Source organism: Harpia harpyja, chromosome 4, assembly GCF_026419915.1.
Source record: "Harpia harpyja isolate bHarHar1 chromosome 4, bHarHar1 primary haplotype, whole genome shotgun sequence".
Lineage (NCBI taxonomy): Eukaryota > Metazoa > Chordata > Aves > Accipitriformes > Accipitridae > Harpia > Harpia harpyja.
In genome coordinates, this window is record NC_068943.1 from 29,522,321 (window position 1) to 29,542,344 (window position 20,024).

A 20,024-nucleotide genomic window follows, 5' to 3' on the forward strand; every position below is an offset into this window, starting at 1 on the left:
TTTTCCATATAAATAATTTTGCCACTTGTTTTCTCCTTTTTAAGTGTCAGGAGGGAGGCAAAGCTCTTTTCCCCCACCCCAATTTGGCTGTTATAAACCTTCAGTGGTTTAGAGATTGTTTAAATAAAACATTTACTTTTGTTCTGAGCATTTCAGAAGTAATATATTTATTAATTTGTATGTGATTTTAAAGTATCACATTAGTAACCCCTCTGCTTTACTACTTGTTTCTCTTTCTCTTTTAGAATAACTGTTTGTCAAAAACTTGCATCTGCAAGGTCTGAATTAATTCAAAGCAGCAGATTCTTAAGTTTGTGCCAGGCTTCCCCAAGTCTGTAACCACAAATGCAAAACTCCATCAGAGGTATTTGGCTCAAATGTAAAAATGAGGTGAAGATACATCCTGTGTTTAATCGGTTCAGTTCTTGTATTATGAAGCGAAACTTTAAAAAAGAAGAAAAAGGAGGAACTTGGGAATTACTGATCTATCACATAAACTTCAATTCTCCCCAAAATAACAATGAACCGTTTGTAAATACTTAGAAGATAACAGGGAGGGGTGTAACAAATACAGGGTTTTCGAGGACAAATAACATCAAATAAATCAGTCCTGTGGATGGGGTAGATGCCACGTACATCAATTTACTAAAGCTTTTGACACTGATGGGACATTTTCCTAGGAAACCACCTTTCAGCTGAAATACTCCCCGGAGCTCACAGATCCAAGGACGTGCCATTGGGAGGAAGCCCTGCTTCGCACACAAGCTGGAAGGATGTTTCAATATCCTCGTTAATGGTCAGGATGATCAACCAAGGAGCGTATTCGTCACACCTGGACAAACCCAGGCTGATGTTATTTAAGGTGAGGCCTCAGCTGGAGCGTGGTGCCCGATGGGCGCTGCAGGTCGAGCGAAGCGCAGGCAACGCTTTTGGAAGTGCGAGCTGAGAGGTCAACCGTGAGAATGAAATTGGGCTGGTTTAGGGCAGAAATGTGTGACAGCAGCCTCCAAACGCACCAAAAATTATCACTGAAGAGGCATTGAATGGGTTCTCCCTATTCATGGGGGATGAGAGGAAAGTTGCAGCACAGCAGATTTAGGTCGTTCGCTAACTACATTCTCCAGGAAGGATATGAAGCCCTGGTCATCAGGGTTTGGACAGGCAATGCCTGTTGAGGATGGTTTGGATACAGTTGATGCTGCCTTGGGCCAGGAGATCGGAGTGAAAGACTCTTTCCAAAGGTGTTTTTATGAAACCATCCATGGCAAGCTGGACTGCCTGAAATCTGGTTCAGGAGTATCTTTAAGCAAATGCATTAGTACATGCCCTTAGCCGGGGGCAAGGGCACAGGTCATTAGTGAAGGTTAGCAGCAGTTTAAGAAATTGCCACCTGCAGCCGTCTGTGCTGTCACGTCATTTCTCTGCTGACTTTCAGGGTACCTGTTGCAACTTCAGCAGCAAGACAGGGTGGCCAAAGGGGTGGGATGACAAAGACACCCCACCCAGATGTCTCTGAATGAAGTCCATAAGAGAAAACGCACTTCAGGCCCGTTAGCCCCTGATGCTGCCACTCAGGAAGAGGCGTTGAGGTGGTTTTCCACGCCAGCAGGAGATGCTGACGCTGGGGAGGGGAAAAACTGAGAAGGGGAAATAAAACTGATGGGAGGGCAATGACGTGGCTGGTGGATTGTCCCTCCACAGCTCTGCTGCTGCTCCAGTAAAACACTTTTTCCCAAGGCTTTCTTCTCACTGTGATTTCTTTCTTCCTAAAGCTCTTCATTTAGAAAATAGACAAATTTCTGCCAGCTGCATAAGTAATTTCCCCCTTGTGAAAGCCCAAACTCCAGGGAACTGTTTAAAAGCGTCCTGTCTCTTACAGGTATGTGCAGTGGCGGCTATTAGAGTAACGAGAGGAATAATAATAATGAAGAGATAAAGCACGTGGTGGAGAAAGTCTACGAACAAAAACGTAGGCTAAAAACATTTCTCAGGTGCCACATGCGAGACAGTCCCAAGCAGCTGGCATTGTTAACTGGGAGAAATGCAGAATTTCTACAATAGTTTGGGTGCTCTCACAGAGTAGTGGGTTTTGAGGCAGCTATCAGGATTTTGTGTATAAATGTTACTGAAACAATATACCTTTGTTTTTATAATGTTTTTCTTAACTCATCGTTACTTCAGTTCTATCTGAAGGGTTATCAGATTGAGAAGTATGCGCGTTTCGCTCTGCTTTTAATACATTTATCATTTTAATGACCAACTGTGGGTTGTTGCTGCCTGTCTGTCTGGCAGGAACTACCCAACTACCATGTTGATGAAATCCTACCTTCAAATAGTATGCAAAATTATTTAAGAGGAAAAAAAAAAAAAAAAGTCCAACTGGCATGTTTACAATGAAGCGAATGAAGAACAACATTTCCTTGAAGAATTTACTCAAATTAGGCTTGCATACTACATGCCAAGAAAAGAATGAAGTTTCGTGTTAGCATAAATTGATGAAAATTAGTGTATACTCTTTATGTGATATACGCCAAGTGCAATGCTGGTGGAAAAAATATAGGAAAATGTAAAAAACCTCATTCTTTTAATGTCTTTCCACCTCAAATTAGGAAAAAAAATGGAAAATCCCTTTTTTTCCCCCCAGGAAGTGGAAATACTTAAAGAGGTAGGGACTTTCTCGTGAATGTCTAAGCATAGCATTGGAATCAAAATCTGTATGTTTCAGTGCGCCCAATACATCCAAAATATTTTGCTTAGAAAAGGCAGGCATGTGTTACCATTTTCAATGCTCTTCATGTAAAAATAAAGTCAATAATGAAACATTTGCTTTGTTGATGCAGTTTTCACTGAGTCTTTAAGGGCAGGGAACAGAAGAGACAGAGGGAGAGGAGGCATCTTTGAACACAGTAGATAGAGCAGACTACCAGAAATTCAACCCCAAATGTCTAGACTAAATGGAAAAACTTGAAAAGAATAAAAAAACCAAACGGTCCAAATAAACAACACGACTTGGAACAAAATCAAAAAATCAGAAAGAAATGAAACCAACCCCCAGGCTGTGTTGGAGAGGTTTTGATGCAGTTTGGTAGACCAGCTAGGAGAACCACTGTCTGTTCCCAAGCTGGTTGTGAAGACCTGCCTCTGGTGAGTTCTTCTCTCAACCCAACGTCCCCATGTTCTCAAGGGGACGGTCGGTCATTCCTCGTTACAGCAGGCAGCTCCTCTACCCCTCGCTAACGAAGCTTATCCTTGCCTTGGGCCTGACTTCAGTTCCCTTGCCCGTCTATAAATGTGGCGGCATGCCCCTGAACAACAAACCCCCAAATCCTGTGATTCTGACATCTGTCCTCAAATTCCATGTCAGCTTTGACAGAATTACATTTTTCAGCAAAATACTTTGCCCCTGATTTTCAGCTAGTTTGGCCAAGCAGTACAGAGACCTCGGTCTTGGCAGAAACTCTGCTCTTCGACCTGGTGAGCAGAGCTCACATGCAGGGAAATCATACGGGGCAGGGCTCCTTCAGCAAGGGCCGAAATCTGTCTCCTTCACAGAAAGAAGTGAAAAATCGAATTTGACATTGGGGAGCACGAAAGGGCAGGGCTGAGCTGAAGCTGGATTGCGCGGGTTTCACTTAGACCTAGCAGGATCTGTGCAGCGGCTGATGTCTGTCCTCCTTATCCAACAAGACCTTGAAACGTACCTTCAACCTAAGTAGGTTGATGTAATCTTCTGGGGCCTGTGCTAGCTTTCCACTTACGGAAACCAGGCTTTGAACTCCAGGGGATGGAATGAGGTGAATGTAATTGCATATCTAGTCACAGGTATGAGATTCAGGGCATGTGAAAGAGAAAATGGGGCTGAAGGCACAGCAAGAATCTGAAGTTCAGGGCGAAAGTGTACGTGTAGCGCTTGAGTGAAGAAGTAACTTCAAGTCACTTGAGGTTCCTGTATATGAGTTTTCAGTTTCTGTGGTTCAGCAGGCAAGGAAATGCGAGGCGCTAGCATGACATATATTTCATGGCAGGCCACTTTTGCCACAAAGCCCCAGCGTGGCCAAGGCTAAAGAGGCCAGATGTCGAGAGGTATAAACAACCATCATGTGAGATCCTCCAGTGCATCATGAGGAAAGGAAGGGAGCTGACTAATCTGACTCTGACACTCGTTCTTAGAGTAAAGCCCTTAATAGTATGACATTCCTCAGCAGTCTCTCACACTCAGGGGACAAAGGGAAGGAGACCAGACATCCTTGGACAACGGTTGCTCACCATCAGCTTTAGAAAGCTGCCTTCCAAAAAGCAAAATGTTCTAAGTCATCGTGTTTGCTTCCTCCTGAGGTTACAATCTTACCATCAAAGCAGTTCATCAACAGACCGCTGATAAAGTTATTATCAACAAAAATAGTTCCTTTTTTCTACTGCTGGAAGAAATGCAGCAATTTCAGTTCCTCAAATGAGCTATACTGCTGTGGCTCTTCTTTGGGCCTGGCTTAGGGGTACACCATCTCCACTTAATGGGATTTTGCTACAGGCTTAGTTAAATGCATAGATAAGACTTCACCTTTTTTCAGCAATAGTGCTAGTTTTTTGTAAATTGCCTATGTATTTTGCAAAAGCTAGAGCTCAGGTGGCAGTGTGCCATTTTTTTGGTACGAAAAAGCTTTAAAACGCAAAGAAAACAAATATATTTTTAAATAAAACTATTAGAAATACAAATTCCTTTCTTCTTTCTTGTGAAATCCAACTCCTTTTCTGATGTTTGCATTTATCGAGTAGATGACCCAGAGATTACTTTTTGTAATCAAGCACGATAGCTGCAAATTCCAAAGGGCAGGCTGGAATGAAAAGGAACGTAGAAAAACAGGGGTGAAGAACACCATTATTTTGGATGGCGACTGAGTTTCATTTTCCCACTCTCTCCTCTAGTCCTACTCTTTCGGGTACCCCACCGTTCCGCAACAACGGGGACAAACGAGTGAGTGAAAGTGTTCAGTTTGTAGGAGATACGACATCCGCTTGACGAGTCGTAATACCTTGGCTGGTGTTCAAGGGTATGCTGGTAACTAGTAAACTGAGAAGACTGAAGTATACACACTGTGTATATTAATAAAAGGTGTGATGGAGGGCGGAGAAATCCCGCTACTCCGTGAGGCAGGCGTGGTGGCCTTGGAAATGAAAGGCACCCCATGTCACCCATGGCCTACAGGTCCCTGGTGTCCTTTCCACGGTGCCCATGCCCTGTCCCACCTCTTGCTTGTCTTAAGATAGATGCGGGACCACCCGACCCCTCTGTAGGGGAAAGAGGTTGCCCAAAGCGGGTTAAAATGCGCCGTACCGGGCTCTCAGGACCTCGGTGCAGGGGCCGGAGGGCTGTCCCAGTACCGGGACCCTGGCCTTGACACTGGGGGGGAGAAGGGAAAGAGCCATAACCCCGGCTGGGCATCAGCGGTTCCCGGCACACCGAGGGGGCTTTTCCCTCCTTATTCTCCCCCCACGGGAGCATCCTCGGCGGCCGCGACGCCGACAGCCGAAGCGGCTATAAACCGGTTTATACCCAAGGCGATTTGCCCGTAATCCCTCGGGTTTCCAGGGGAAAGGAGGGATTTGGGGGGGGTATACAAGGCTCCCGAGAAGGGGGACCCGGCGGCGGTGATGATGTGAGCGGCGCGGCAGCTACGGACCGGCTCCCCCCCCCCCCCCCCGCGGGAGCCGGGGCTGAGCCCGGTGGCCGTGGGAGGGAGAGAAACCGGGAAAGGAGGGAGGAGGAAGAGGAAGGCCCTGGAGGGGGAGAAAAAGGGAGGAGCGGGGGCCGGGGGGTAGAGGAGGAGTGTGGGGAAGGGGGGGGAGGAAGACCGGCGGCTGGGGAAGAGCTCCCGGCCGGAGGAGCGGGAGGGAGGCGAAGCCCGGCCGAACCTGCCCGCGGAGAAAGGGGTCTGGGGGGGGGTCTGGGGAGGGGGATGGAGGAGCAAAGGTACCCTTCTTATAGCACCCGCAGCCCCGCCTGGGAGGAACTGGTAGGTACCTGCGTGCCTTGCAGTTGCGGAGGCATTTCCTACCCTTTTTCCTGCCTGTATTGTTCAGTCTTGGGGGAGGGGGGGGGGGGTCGGGCTGTGATCCTTATCCGTGCCCCCCCTGCTCTTTCCCTTCATTCCGACCCCGTTCCACGCTGGAGCCCGGCCGCCGGCTCTCGTCCTCCTCCCCGCGGGGGTGGTGGGGTGGGGGGGAGTGGGAGCCTTTCGCCCCCACCGTGTCTGGTCATTTGCTGGCGGGCTTGTCCCTCGGGGCGGGGGGGGGACGGACGAGGAGTTCATTGCCCTTTCTGAGTTTCACTTGCCCGGGTGGAAAGCCTGGGATTAGCACCGAGAGCCTTGCCTCCAACTTTGCCGGGGGGGGGGGTTGTTGGGTGTTGATAGCATTCAACGCTTTCTCTTAGCAAAAGCAACGTGTCCAGCGTTGGGAGGCAGTTTCCAGAAAAAGGCACTTTTTTTTGTTGTTTTTTTTCACTTCTTCTTCTATAGCCAGGCTGGGAATCGCTCCTGGCGCGGTGGCGAAGCGGGCCGGGGCTGGGGTACCCCACTGCCACCCTGCTTTGTGGGGTGCGGGGAAAGTGGGTGCCTTTCGGCTCCTACGAAGGGAGGGGAGTGCCCAAAGTGGCCGGGAGGAAAGCTGCGATGCAATGGCTTTGCGGTTTGTTTAAGCAAGTCCTTCCAACCGAAGGAAATCATGTCACCGGCATCCTCAGCAGGCGATAAAATCAGATTTCCCTTTTCAGGGCCGTCTGGTCCTGCTCTTGGGCTTTTCTCCATTGTGCAAACACATCAGGCAGGGAGGGCTAAAAATAGGCTTTGGGTAGGTGCTTGGGAGATTTCAGGCTATCCGAGAGGTCAAGGCTAGGCTGTCTCTGGCCCTGAACTTGGTGAGGCGATGTGAAGCATGGACCCGTGCCACTGCCAAGCTCCCCTTTAGATGGCTGTGCCATGTTCTGCTAACTCGTTGCGTTGGTCCAGGGCCCCTGGTTTTACTTGTAAACCCAGTTTTAAAGAGCAGCCGGGGGAGAGCCACGCTTTGCCTGGCTCAGTGTGCTCGCTCCCAGGAAAGCAGCAGCCCAGCCCTGGAGATAGCCACGGTGAACTAAGTTCACCCCCTTCCCGATTAGGATTTGTAGCCCTCCCAAATACGTTTTTCCTAGCCTCGTTTTTTGTTGTGAAGTTGAACATCCCCCTTCACTGCCCTCTGCAGTCCTCAAGCCCCGAAGCTGCTGCCGGAGATGCAGCTGTGATAGGGAAAACAGCTGTATGCGTGTTCCGGTAACATGGAGCTGACACCGAAAGGATCAGGCAAGGGAAACCCGAGATTTTTGCCTGGAGAAACGAAGACATCGAAGACATCGTGGGAGGAAGGTGGCGAAGCTGATTCCCGCAAATGTGTTATCCTATTAAACAGTGACATTTAAATTAGCTGCCGTCATCCGAAACTCAGCTGAAACTCAGGAGGCAGATGGATGGCAGCCCCTCCGCTTGGAAATGCGGAGTCCTGGCTGAAGCATCCAAACCCGTCTCCTTCTGTGCGCAGGGCTCAGATAAACAAAGAGCACATCTTTTTTTTTTTCTCCATTTCCCCCTCCCCCAGTAAGGGCCAGGATTTGGGTCATGTTTATCATTTCATTGCTGCATTTGTTAAAGAGAGTACATCCATGAATGCAGTTTTAAGGTTAACCACTGCACTGATTTCCTTTACAAGACTTTAATTTCAGCTAAACCACTCAGTCCTTTACCTGGTAACCTGCTGGTAAAATACATAGTCTTTGTGGCAAAAGCCACATTGTTCTTTGTATCTGCTCGTAAACAGGCTTTTTATTATAATGGGGGCAAAGGGAGATTTAGGTGAAGAACTGCATGATGAAGGGAAAAAAAAGCGCCCAGACCTCTCCCTTGCTCTCAAAACACAGAAAAAGAGCAGCAGGATAGGGGAAACTCTTTATTGCAGGTTTTGAATCTGTTTAAGTTAATTATCTATGCAAATTGTCAGAAGTCATTGGGCAGTGCTGTTCCTGTAGCTGTTCTGAGAAACAAGTGATGGACATCAAATGGAGCCACCGCTTCTCCTTTGCCTGTCAGGGTTGGACTTCTCTGTGTGCAATTTCAAATTTCTATAAAATCCTTTCCTTAATTTACAGCTCACTTTTGAATGGAAAACCTCTTCCTGACTCCACTAAGAGTTGCTTTAGACCCTCCATGATGGAGCTAAATAAAAGTAACAGAAAATGTAAGGCTCATCCTGCATTCTTCCAAGAGGGATTCAGTGGCTTTCTACTCAAAATACATATAATATATATCTTACAAAGTTCTAGACCTGACATTCATATTTTATATGAGACCTGAGTCTTGACTTTACCTTTCCCTTGAAATGCATAGATGGGTCCTAACACATTTGCAGAGGGACTTTTTGATGACCTCCACTGGTTTACACCTTTTCATTCTGAAGCGTACAGCACGCTTTTGTGATCTACAGGTTACGGGATTGCCTCGGCTACTCCTGAAACAGCCATGAGCGATGTAGTTACTCTCTTTAACAGTGGTATGCATGCATTCTGTTGTATTTTGGCTTCCCCTTCGGTAAGTAAGGAAGCCAAGAAAGCGTAACATTGCTAACTCAATCTGTGGAGGGAGTTCAGACAGGCAGATCTGAAATCAATTTTCTCAGTGTGGGGAGCCCAGTTAAAAACTATGGTTATCACTAACCACCAAAATTAGGAAAGATTCAATCAAATCTTTTAATCATGATGAATAATACATTGTTAATCTGACACATATACTGCTATTCATTCAGATCCCCTCAGAACAACTTTTTGAGGTGGAGGGAAAAAAGAGTATTACCCTTCAATTTATAGATGCCAATGTGACCTAGAGAAAAAGAGGTAAATCTACTTGTTATGAAGGGAATCAATATTAGAGCTGGAATCATCTCTGTTCCTGGAATCAAATAATGCATTAATCTGCATTATAAACTATCATCTCCAGCGCAGCTAGAGTGCATGCATATTTGAATTTTTTTCTACATTGCATATGTGTTTTAGAGACACATATTCTATTTTCGGGACTGGATGTGGTCGAGTTAAAACATTCTCACAGTGCATATATCTACCCAGCACTTTGGGATTCTTTGAATGTAAAGGGCAGATCATCAGCTGATATCAATTGCTGTAGCACAAATGATGTCAGCGGAGCTGTTTTGTATCAGTTGAGCATCTCCCTTTAAATGCCAACCTTTCTTTGCACTTTTCACCAGTCTTCCCTGACTTCAGTTAGGATAGGAAGCGTGAAATTGAGTACGTTAAATGAAAGACATAGCACATGCAAATACTGTATGTGTTTTTAATGGCTGCATATAGCCCCACATTCTTCAAGAGCCTGACTTGCAGAAGTCTAGTGGTACCATTTGTACCATGGTATTCATAGCTGTATTCACTGAGCTGAAATGTGCTATTCAGTATTTCTCATATTGAGTCTGACATCGATCACCTGGGAGAATCTCAGCTGTGAGATGAAGGGATGGAAGTCAAGTTGGCAGTCCTTACTGAGGCACAGTTTCATGGCTATCTTAGGCAGCTTTACCTGCATAAAGGCTGGAACTGGACCCTGATTATCTATTAATGCCTCTGAAAAGAAGAAAAAGTGGGAACGGTGAGCTCTTTGAAACTGTGTTTGTGCACGGACAACGTATACGCTTGTAGAAACAACTTTCTACGCTAACGTGAATGAATAACTCCGGTACTTTCAACAACGCTTGACACTTGCTTGGTTTCTTCATTTTGAAGAACTCTGTAAACATTAGGTGACCGCGGATTTTAGAGCCCGTAATTTCACAGATTCCAGTACGTACTTTGCAGAAACCATATTCTCATGGAACTGTACTTGTGGGACATTTCCTATCATTTGCAGATTTAGGTTATTACTACTAAATTCTTCACATTAAGTGACCTGAGAGAACGTTCCTAGTACTTTTTTTTCATTGCACTCTGAAGTTTATCAAGATATGATGAAAGAGACTTGCTTGGAAGTGAAAGGCTGGTGCATTCTCTCCTCGTAACCCGATTTTTGTGCTTGGGCAGTCAGGAGAGAGGAATATCACAACAGGGTAGCCCATGTCAGGATGCAGGATGCCCTCTGCACGGTGCAGGAAGTGCCCAGAAGCTAGGGCTGGTTGTTAAGCTCTGAAAGTGAACAGAAGTTGAAGAATTGTATTTATTGCACATTTCACCTAAAATAGTCTTTTAGCAGCTTTTATGTACTTGAGATGAAATCTAGTGAAGGAAATCTGAGCTGGCTACACAGATACCTAAGGAAATCTCCAGCTCCTCTGCTGGCATTGTAATAGTCATGGGATGTCAGGGGAGCTGTTATATTTAAAACCCCAAATTATTAAATTGTTTCTATTTTTCCATCTAATAACGATGAAACAATGTATTGACATCCATTGCTAAATGGTCCAATGTTTTATAAAATTCAAGACAAGTTTTTAAATTAGCTTGCAGTGTAACCAATTGCGAAAGCAGTTTGAAAACAAACCAGATTAGTGTCTTGCTCTGGAAGATACTGGTGCTGTGTGTTTATTATTTCAAAACTTCAGTGGAAGGATGTTTTTGGAAATACACTTTAACCACCTACTGTTTTTAGGCTCGAGGTCTAAATATGTAAGGAACAAGCAACCAGATAATGTTTTATTAAAAAAACCCAAAAGGTACAAATTTGGGGTCATCAGTAGAGTCAACTTCATGATCTCCACGAGTTCAAACGTCCTAATCCCAAATTATACACTTGAGTAATATGCTGTCTTTGTGTGCCTCTCCCCCTCACTGTCTTGTCTCTCCTTTTCAACTGAATTTGGAAATGTGTTCTCTGTGGGTGAAATGTCTACTTCTAAACAGTTTTGCACGTAACTTCGGACAGGATCCTAGTCCTGTGATACAAATACATAGCAGTCACATGCACCGGTATTTTGAATGCTTTTTTAATACAAACAACAAACAAACAAATCTAACAGTAACTAGTGTTGTTCAGCTAGCGCTGTTTAATGCAGTTGAATTACATGGAGTTAGTCTTGCTGGCATTCTTTTAGCACTAAGTGTTCCTCAAATCAGTCACAATTACACGTAATACACGTTAGCATTAATTAGCAAACTCTGTCTCATTGTCCTCTTGCAATCTTCAATTGTCATTTACTTCAAAAGGCTAAGGAACTGCAGTGAGACGTGTTTTGGCGTAATTTGCTATTCCTGAAATTGAGGTGGAGAAGAGGAAGAAAGGAGGGTTGAAAGAACAAGTGTCCATAAACGTTGCTCTTAACCTATCTTTCTTCCTGTGCCCTAAATTAATTCACTGAGAGCAGTACATACTTGTGCTTGCCCAAGTTTGATCCCATGTTTTTGAAAAAGGAAAACTCCCTCGCAGGTGAAGAGCGAGATGAGACGGAATCATCCCTTAGTTTCACAATTAGCCAGTAAGGAAAAGGGACCATAAGAGAACTTCATCTATTTTGAGATGTGGTATTAATGGTGGGATTTAGGCCCTATTATTATTCTAATAGGGAATGTAGGTAATATGTTCAAAATTCCTTTAAAATATAACTTAATAAAATGTTGACTTTTTTAATGTAACTCTTGACAATTTTTTAAATATAACTTCGTATAAGTGATCCTAGGTAGAGGAGGGTAGTAGAATCACATTTGAAGTACCTGGTGCAGTAACACAGAACTAAGCCACAAGACCTGCAAGCCTTCACGGAAATATTTAATTTCCTCTACTACGAATAAAAGTCCCAATAAAAGAAATGGGGTGCTCTGGACTGTATGAAATTAAGATCGCGGCAAGGTGCCTGCAGTGTAGGATAGGTTGCGCACCGTGGGTCTGTTTTTGTTTCTCATTAACTGCTTTGTATTTAGGTACTGCGGCATTCTATTAGCATATTAAGAGATGTCAGTTCCCTTTCTAGAAATATAAATAGAATTGTGGGAATATAGAAGCCACAAGTATTGATTGCTTTCTGATGCTTAATCCGGTCCACGCACTAGGAGTTGTGTGTTTTATTTAGTAGCGCTGTGATTTAAAGGCTTATTTTGAACACTGACTGCATACAAGCCGCAATAATTTTGAAGTCCCACAATTCAAAACATGTGGTGACATTTCGAGATCGCGTGAGCTGCCAGATCTCAGACTGAAAGGGAAAACTGACCCTTTCTTTCCCCAAAGGTAGAGGCTCCTCTTTTACAAAGACAAAAGCTAACAGAGTAATAAGAAAATTGAAGTAGCAGGAGAAAACAACCGCAAGGCAACGCGCGCGTTTGCCGAAACTCTCCCAACGCTTTGAGGCCGAAGGATTCCACGGAGGCACCGATAAGGACCCCACGGCATTAGGCGCCGTCCCTCCTGTCCCCAGAAAACACCCGAGGGAGCGGGACCCGCTTCCCAGCCCGCACCGGACCCGGGGACGGCCGGGGGGGGGACGCCGGGGACGCCGCCTGGGACCTTCCCCGCCCACCTTCAACTGTTTCGCCCATCAGACTCGCCCCGCTGCTCACCTGCGGCGCGGCGCGGCCCACCCACTCCCCTCGCCCTCCTCTCCCCTCGCCGGGCCGGGCCCGGCGGGGCAACACCGGCACCCACCGGCCGTTCCCGGTGTCTAAGCCCGTCGGTCGGGGCGCCGGCCCTCGGCTCCGCCCGCCGGGGTGTGTGTGTGTGTGTGCGTGTGTCGGGGCGGCGGGGCAGCGCCTCAGCCCCCTGCGGGCGGGAAAGCGGAGCCCGCCGTGGCCGGGCAGGGCAGGGCGCGCGGCCTTGCCCTGTCAGAGGGGGCGGCGGCGGAAGATGGCGGCCGGGCGGTCCGCTCCGCTCCGCCAGCGCCCGGCTTCGTCCCCGCCGCCTTCGTCCCCTCCTCCCCGCGCCGCCTCTTTCCCCACCCTCCCGCGCCGCCTCCTCCTTCTTCTCCCTCCTCCTTCTCCTCCTCCTCCTCCTCCCCGGGGAGGGGAGCGGCAGCGGCTGCCCTGGCTGAGCCGGGCTCGTGTGCTCTCTCTCGGCAGGAGTCCGGGAAGATGGCCGGGGCCGAGTCGGGGATGAGCGGCGCCGGGATCCCGCAGCAGCCCCAGCCCCAACCCCCGGCGCCGGCGGCGGACGAGTCGTCGGACAGCGAAGGGGAACACGAGGGCCCCCAAAAACTCATCCGGAAAGTGTCCACCTCGGGCCAGATCCGCAGCAAGGTAAGGGGGGAGCAGGAGCCGGCCGGCCCCGCTGCCGCCGGGGCAAGTTTCTCAGTTTCTCCATCCCCATCCTAGTGCGGGGCCAGCCCGGAGCCGGGGGCGGCCGCTGCATCCCGCCCGCATCCCCGGGAGCGGGAGCGGCGGCGGGTTGTGTGTGGAGAAGGGGGGTGTGTGTGTGTGTGTGTGCGTGAGGCAGCCGTGCCTCTTCCTTCCTTCCCTCTCCCCTCCTCCCCGTCCAGCTGTTGCGTCCACATCTGTCCCCGGCTGGCAGGAAGAGCCCCCCGGGGCGGCGGGGCTCCGTGGGGCGGAGGGGAAACCGCGTGCCCCGGCAGCCGCCCTGCCCTGCCCTGCCCTGCCCTGCCCTGCCCGGGCGTCCTGGGTGTGGGGGAAGCGGTGGCGGGCTGCCTCCCTCCGGCTCCTCTTCCTCAGCGGCGGGCACCGCTGCCTGCGGGGATCCCGCCCTGCCTCCCCTCAGCGCGGGTGGGCTGTTGCGGCGAGCCCTTCCTCACCAACTTTCCTTCCCCCCCTTCGTCTTCCTCAGCCCCGGTCGCGGGGGGCCGCCCCCTCCGCCCGCTCCCTCGGAGCGGCAGGCGGGGAGCCCCGTGGTGGCACATGGGACTCCCTTTTGGGAGCGGGAGTGCCGCGAAGGAGGGAAAACGCGGTGTCCAGTCTGAAAGGCACCTGGCGGGACAGGAGTAAACTTCCATACATCCTCGCGTGGGGCTGGGTAGGTAAAGCAGCTGTCAAAATTTCAGGTTGATGCCGGTTTTTGGCTGGCTGGGGCTGCCGAAGTCGTCCTGGGGGGACTGACTTCTTGATGGATGGTGTATTTACATCGCCTTTTTGTCCTGTAAAATGAACTTCAACAAGCATGCATTTAGAAGTATAAAAATGATGAGACCTGACTGACTTTCCATGTAGAAGGATCCTGTGATTTCCTACAAAGCGTGGCCCACGTTCAGTGATGGGGGCTGCGCAAAACCCCGCTGGGGAGAGCTTATGGGTGCAGTGACATCAAGATCAGGGTTTTTGCTGTAAGCGTCTGGTTTGAGGGGCAAAGTGACTCCATGCAGGCCCAGACAGATCACACTTACACTTTGATTTCTACACAATAGGTCATGTGTTGTTGTTTCCTTTACAGAGCACCCCGTAAAGTTAGTAAGGAGCTGTTTGTGGAGTCCTGTTGGATTGGTGCTGTTCTTCCCTTGAGCTTTCGCTTCACACGCTACATCCAAAAGGCAGCCGCCTTTAAACAGAAAGCACTGGTTGTTAAACAGTAGCATTATCCCATTATGCCAGGTGGAAAGCAATTTTTCTCCTGAAACCTCCTAAACACGACATGTCATCCCATTTTATTGCTAAATGTTAATTTTGCATTTGCAGTTGTTAGGCCCGGCTGAAGGGTTACTATAGTAAGTAATACAAAACTATTGCATCGTGTTGAAAACATAGTCCCACGCAAACTTCCAGCTTTGACACCACTTCTGTGTGGCGGTCTTCAAAATGTTTTAAAAGTGACAGAACATGATGCTTTATTAGCTATAGTGGTGTTAAGTGTATTCCAGGGTTTGCTCTCATAGAGGTTGATGCTTGCATAAGGAAAACGTGAATTATGAACGTTATTGAAACAGGTCTGTGAGCATGAGATCCCAGCCAATTCTTAGCAGCTGTTACAGGTTGGTGGGATATTCTGTATCTGAGGGCTGTGAATGAATGCAAAGCTGGCATCGCCTGATGTTCTAAGACAGCTCTACAAGTGATGCTTTTGCTTATCTTAGTTTGCGTCTCATTTCTATTTCTGTGAATTGGATATATATAGGAAAAACTGACTGCTGACATAATTGGAGTCATAAAATGTTGCTTTACTGGTTGCAATTTACAAGAATATGCGACCCCGAATATAAACATCTTTCTTTCCATTTAATTAAAAGTGATTTATCTTTGTTAAAGATGAGACCCACGTTAAATAATTTAGTAGCACTTTATTTTATAACTCGCCATGCATTATTTAAAAGTAGCTATATTTAGACAGACAACTCCCATTTAGTTTAAGGGTGTTGTATGTTTGCTGTTGTAGTAGTTGGTGATCAGTGGTTACATGAAACCACTAGAGCAAGCAACGTCAGGGAGCTGCTCTTTTACCCAGCTCGTCCCTTTCATTCAAATTAGATTTGTTAAGCTTCACTTACTCGGTGAATGTGTTTGTAAGCTAAGGTTTTAATTAAATGGATTGGGTTTGTCTTACAGCTAAGAATAGACTCTTGAAAGAACCCAAAACATGTATATTACATTTATCATTGATGCTTGCGGGCCGTTTAACGCTGTGCTATTTTTCTCCGGAGGTTGCTTATATGCTTACTTGAAGCATTTCAGCAACGTGGTATCGATTCCTTAGCTCAGAACTATACCCAAAAGTCTCTGCTAGTAATTGGTTTTATTTTACTTAAGGAAGATGTTATTTTTAGATGTTTTGGTACAGTTGATCATTTGTGAAAGCTACCATATGGTGATACTTTGCAGATAGAATCATTCAGGAGTGTATTTTTTTTAGCGTGTATAATAAGATTTAGCAAATGTATGTATAAGAGCAAAGCCCTTTTGCTAGCAGAAACGTAAGTCTAAAGATTTCTAGCACCTGTAGTGCTTAAAGGGAGTTTTTTAAGCTTTGCCCTCTCCTTCCTAAATAAAAACAATTAATTATTTGGCTGAGGGCAGGGGGTGAAAAACAGAACAGAAAAATGAAAAGAAAGAATACTATATTGGCAGATGTAATTACACTGAAGTTCATTGCTTGTTCGTGGTACGCTAATCGTATGCTCACAGTTCTACTTAGAAGTCTGTTGTCCAGTTTTACCATAGCTTGCCCACATTGAATAGCAACTTCCTCTGCAAACTGCTTGCTTGATTTCAGTGGAACTACTTTCACAGTAAATCGCTATGAGAAACGGATGGGTGATAGGGCTGGACAGTCAGGTAACTTCTATCATGGGTGAATTTTTAGTTCATGCATATGTATTCCCCACATTTTTAGAGTCCTTTAAAGGCATGTCTGTGCCATTATTAATTTCCCCAGACAGAAAAATTGAAGATCAGCATATTTTGGTGTCTGCAAACCTGAGGAGGAGAGAACAAGTTGTGGTGCAAAGGACTAAACTATTCTTTGGGCCAACACCTTGTTTGTACCTAGGAGCTGTTTGCTCAAGCCCGGTACTTGGTTGTAGAGCGACACTGTAGCAGTAGGTGTCTTTAGGGGAGTCAGGACCAAAATTAATTAGCACTTTTGTGAGATTAAAGCCAGCATCTTTAAACCTCATCCTGGAAGCTGTTTTATCTGTGGAGCTCGTATATGTTCCCTGGAGGAAATGCAAGGGAATAAACAGGTGGCAGATACCCTGTGAAGTTCGAGCGGTTTTGAGCCAAATTACCGAACGGAGAGCATGGAAATAATTCTTGACTTCGTGATGTCTACCCACCATTTCCCCCCACTCTGGGAGACCTGAACATTTAGTACATAAAAAGTGTCTCGGTAAAAAACATTTTTGGAATATACAGATTCGTTTTATGAGGACTTTGGAAAACTGTAGTCAGACAGTTTGAAGCAGTATATATGATGATGTACAAACAGTGTTATATTGGGGATTGAAGTCGTGGAAAGTTCTCCGTGTGTCTGCGTTAAACTTGGCTTCTTAACTTTTAAAGATGCTGGTTAAGACAGGCAGCTACGGTGCCTTCCTTAAATGAAGCAGATGACTTCAGTTCTTGGGGCTACAGCCCAAAAAACTCTGCCTGTTGTCAGCTGGCTTCTAGTTTCTTTAAAGTTAATCACTGCAGTGCAAAGTACATTCCTTAAAAAGATGGTCTTGCTTCAGTTCTTTATGGCTGGAACCTGTCGAGAAGGGAAGGTTCAAATTAGAGCTGACAGTTTTTCTCTTTAAATTCTGCTCATCTTGGGGACGAGCACAAGATTAATAAATGAAATAGTCCCTGAATACTTGGAATTAGAGTCGTCAGATGAACACATCTATAGTTCCTACTCTTGCCTTGAGTACTCTCTGCTAAAAAGTGGATATGAAGAACAGCACTTTCATCGCTGACCTGGCTTCCTACTTTAATGGGCCCATGTGCAGTTAATGGGAAAGCTCTGCTGGATACATGTTTTGCTCTCAAATCCGCAATTAGGTATCTATCTGGCCTGTGTTTATTTTTGGATGAAGCAGACATTCTGGAGCAGAAAGTATAAATCGGGAAGTGCAAGAAAATATGTTGTATTGAGCGAGATAAATACACTTGTAATGTGTCTGGGAGAATGCTTTCTTCCTCTCCTTCACCCCCAGTGGTTTTTGTTTATAATGAAGTTGCTGTAACGTGGGAGATGTTCAGAAACACGAGTGTGTTATAGTTAGTGGAGATGATACAGCGTTGTTTAGTTAAATGGCAAGAGTTGTTACTAGAATTATCTTATCTGAGGTCTTATATTTTTTTAGAGATCCTAAATCATTATGGAGTAATAAAAGTAAATTAATTAAATTCCCCACTGTGTTTTTATTGGCCTTAGTGGATAACACCAGCCATTTAGGAACTGAGCCTTCAAAAAGTTTCTAACCTCTTCCATATGGTGACATATGACAGTGCCAAGTCCCAGTAGTCACTTCCTGTTTGTTTCTGGTATACATTTCTCTCTGATTACCATAGCTTGTTAATTCACCTAAATGTAAAGTGCTGTGGTTGATACTGGCGTTAGACTTCATGAACATCATTCCCTGCAATGTAATCTGCTTTTTCTAGCTTTGATAGTTCCCGATTTACTCAGCTAACTAGTGGCCAATTCCTTACTGGTTAAGGAAAGAAGTTTTTTATGCACCAGAAGTTCTCAGGAAAATGCTACGGTAGCAAAGTTAACCCTAATGGGGATCCTCTATGTGCATTATGATTGTCTGAATCTGTCTGCACAGCTTCAAAATGTGTTGTAATTTGCAATTCATTCTGCAACTGCTGTAAGACATATAGTGTCACTAAACTTTATCGTTGTGTGTACACAGCATGGGGCAGAACTAAAGCAAATCAAGTGCATAGCAGTTGTCCTCAAGTTCTTGGCACCTGGCAGTGTCCACAGAAGAAATTGAAGGGTGCTGGAGGATATCTGTCTTCAGTATTCATATTTTCCATCATTTTCGCTCTGCAATTAAATTAGTTGTACTGTATATCCATCCTTAGTAAAATGTTTCACCAACTTTTTCTCACAACTGTTGTAAAATCTGGCAAATTTGATTCCCTCCCTACATCCTGGGGACTTTAGCCTATTTTTTAAGTGAAATATTCAGAATCAGTTCATCAGTGTATGTTCCTGATAGATGCAGACACACATAGTTAATGCACAGAGCAATATATTTAAAGTTTCATATACATATATATATTACTCAGTTCTAGAGTATGCCTGGATGAAGCAAACCAGTTTTTAGCATGACATGCTGTGCAATATTTGTTGCTTCTCATACTTGCTGTATCTCTACATAGGTTTTCAAAAAAGGGTCCATTAATGGAAAATTTCAGCCAAAGACATGGTAGTTCGGGGAGGTTAAAAATGACTGAACGTCCTACGTAGAAGCGAGCAGGGTTAGGATGGAAAGAGTTATGCTATTTAAGGCACAGTGGTCATTACCACTCCAAATTCTGACACATGTTTGTATAAAACTGAAATGAAATCTGTGAAGGCATTTTAGTGATGCATGTATTGGCAAAGCTTAAATTGCCAGCTAAGTACCAGAAAGGAGGAGCTTGTAACGTTTTTCAAGAGATATTTGCAAGCAGGTCTCAAAGAAAATGTTGCTTTTTTTTTTCTTTCTAGAATCTTTAAATGATTAATGCTATTTTGTATTGAGAGATAACATGAGTTATCCTTTTTTTTTTTTCCCCCAGCCAGCTGGTGAGCTGTGTATGTGAAAAAAGACAAGATAATCACACTCTCATCTTTAATATAAGAGATTTTGATTGTTTTGTTCCAAGGAGCTGGGGAATGCTTTTCTGCCAAAAAGATCAGGTGAAACACATTGAGCTTATTGTGTAGTTTAGAGAGAATATCTGTTTTTTAAGCAACACAAGAAGAGACTCATTCAAGAATAAATGACAACTGGGAATCCCTTTCTGAGATGCTTTATCTTGTGAACTTCATGTGCACAGTCCCAAAGACACATAACAGCCATGCCAGAGCTCAAGAAAGGACTATTCTATAGCTGTGTCTTTATCCATGTAAGGCTATATAGATAATTTGCGGACATTTTGAATTGTTTCCAGCAGTTACATCAGAATCCAAGATGCAAGACTGCTGTATGACTACTGTATGACTGGCTGGACTAGCCAAGTTAGTTTGGATATCTGTAGCAGAATGCATAGAATTACAGTGATTTTGTAATTGAAGTAGTGATCAAAAGAATAATCTGTCTGGCTATCACAGAGACTTTATCTGAAGGGAAATACTGAATTCTCTTGACTAGCTGAAGACGATAAAAGGCAGCTTAGACCAATGTTCTTGCTCTGGGAGGCTCCAAAAGGCTAGTTTTTTTGTTAAACAATGTTACTCTTAGTTACTTTGAACTCTGACCAACAGTGCTTCTGGTAAGGGATCTATAGAACAACATATATATTCTGGAGATCTCAAAATCTAAGCGCAGCAAGAAGGTAATACGTGTTTGTGTGTGGATTCATTGAAGCTCAGAATATGGAGTTTTGGGTATAAAAGAATGCTTCTGTAGTCATTCTGATGTTTTGGATATTTTCCTCT

At 45.5% G+C, this 20,024-nt stretch overlaps 1 protein-coding gene across 2 annotated transcripts in view; it reads left to right on the forward strand.

Annotated features, from left to right (window-relative positions):
- The first annotated feature begins 5,954 nt into the window (after positions 1-5,954).
- DGKH (diacylglycerol kinase eta) overlaps positions 5,955-20,024 on the forward strand; it is a 174,221-nt gene continuing 160,151 nt past the window's right edge. Inside the window, exons 1-2 of one of the 2 annotated variants that reach the window (XM_052786060.1) lie at positions 5,955-6,011; positions 13,070-13,246. In XM_052786060.1, the coding sequence (XP_052642020.1) occupies positions 5,955-6,011; positions 13,070-13,246 (234 nt within the window). Of the gene's footprint in view, positions 6,012-13,014; positions 13,247-20,024 lie in introns of those variants that run through there. The other variant, XM_052786061.1, reaches the window with a different exon arrangement.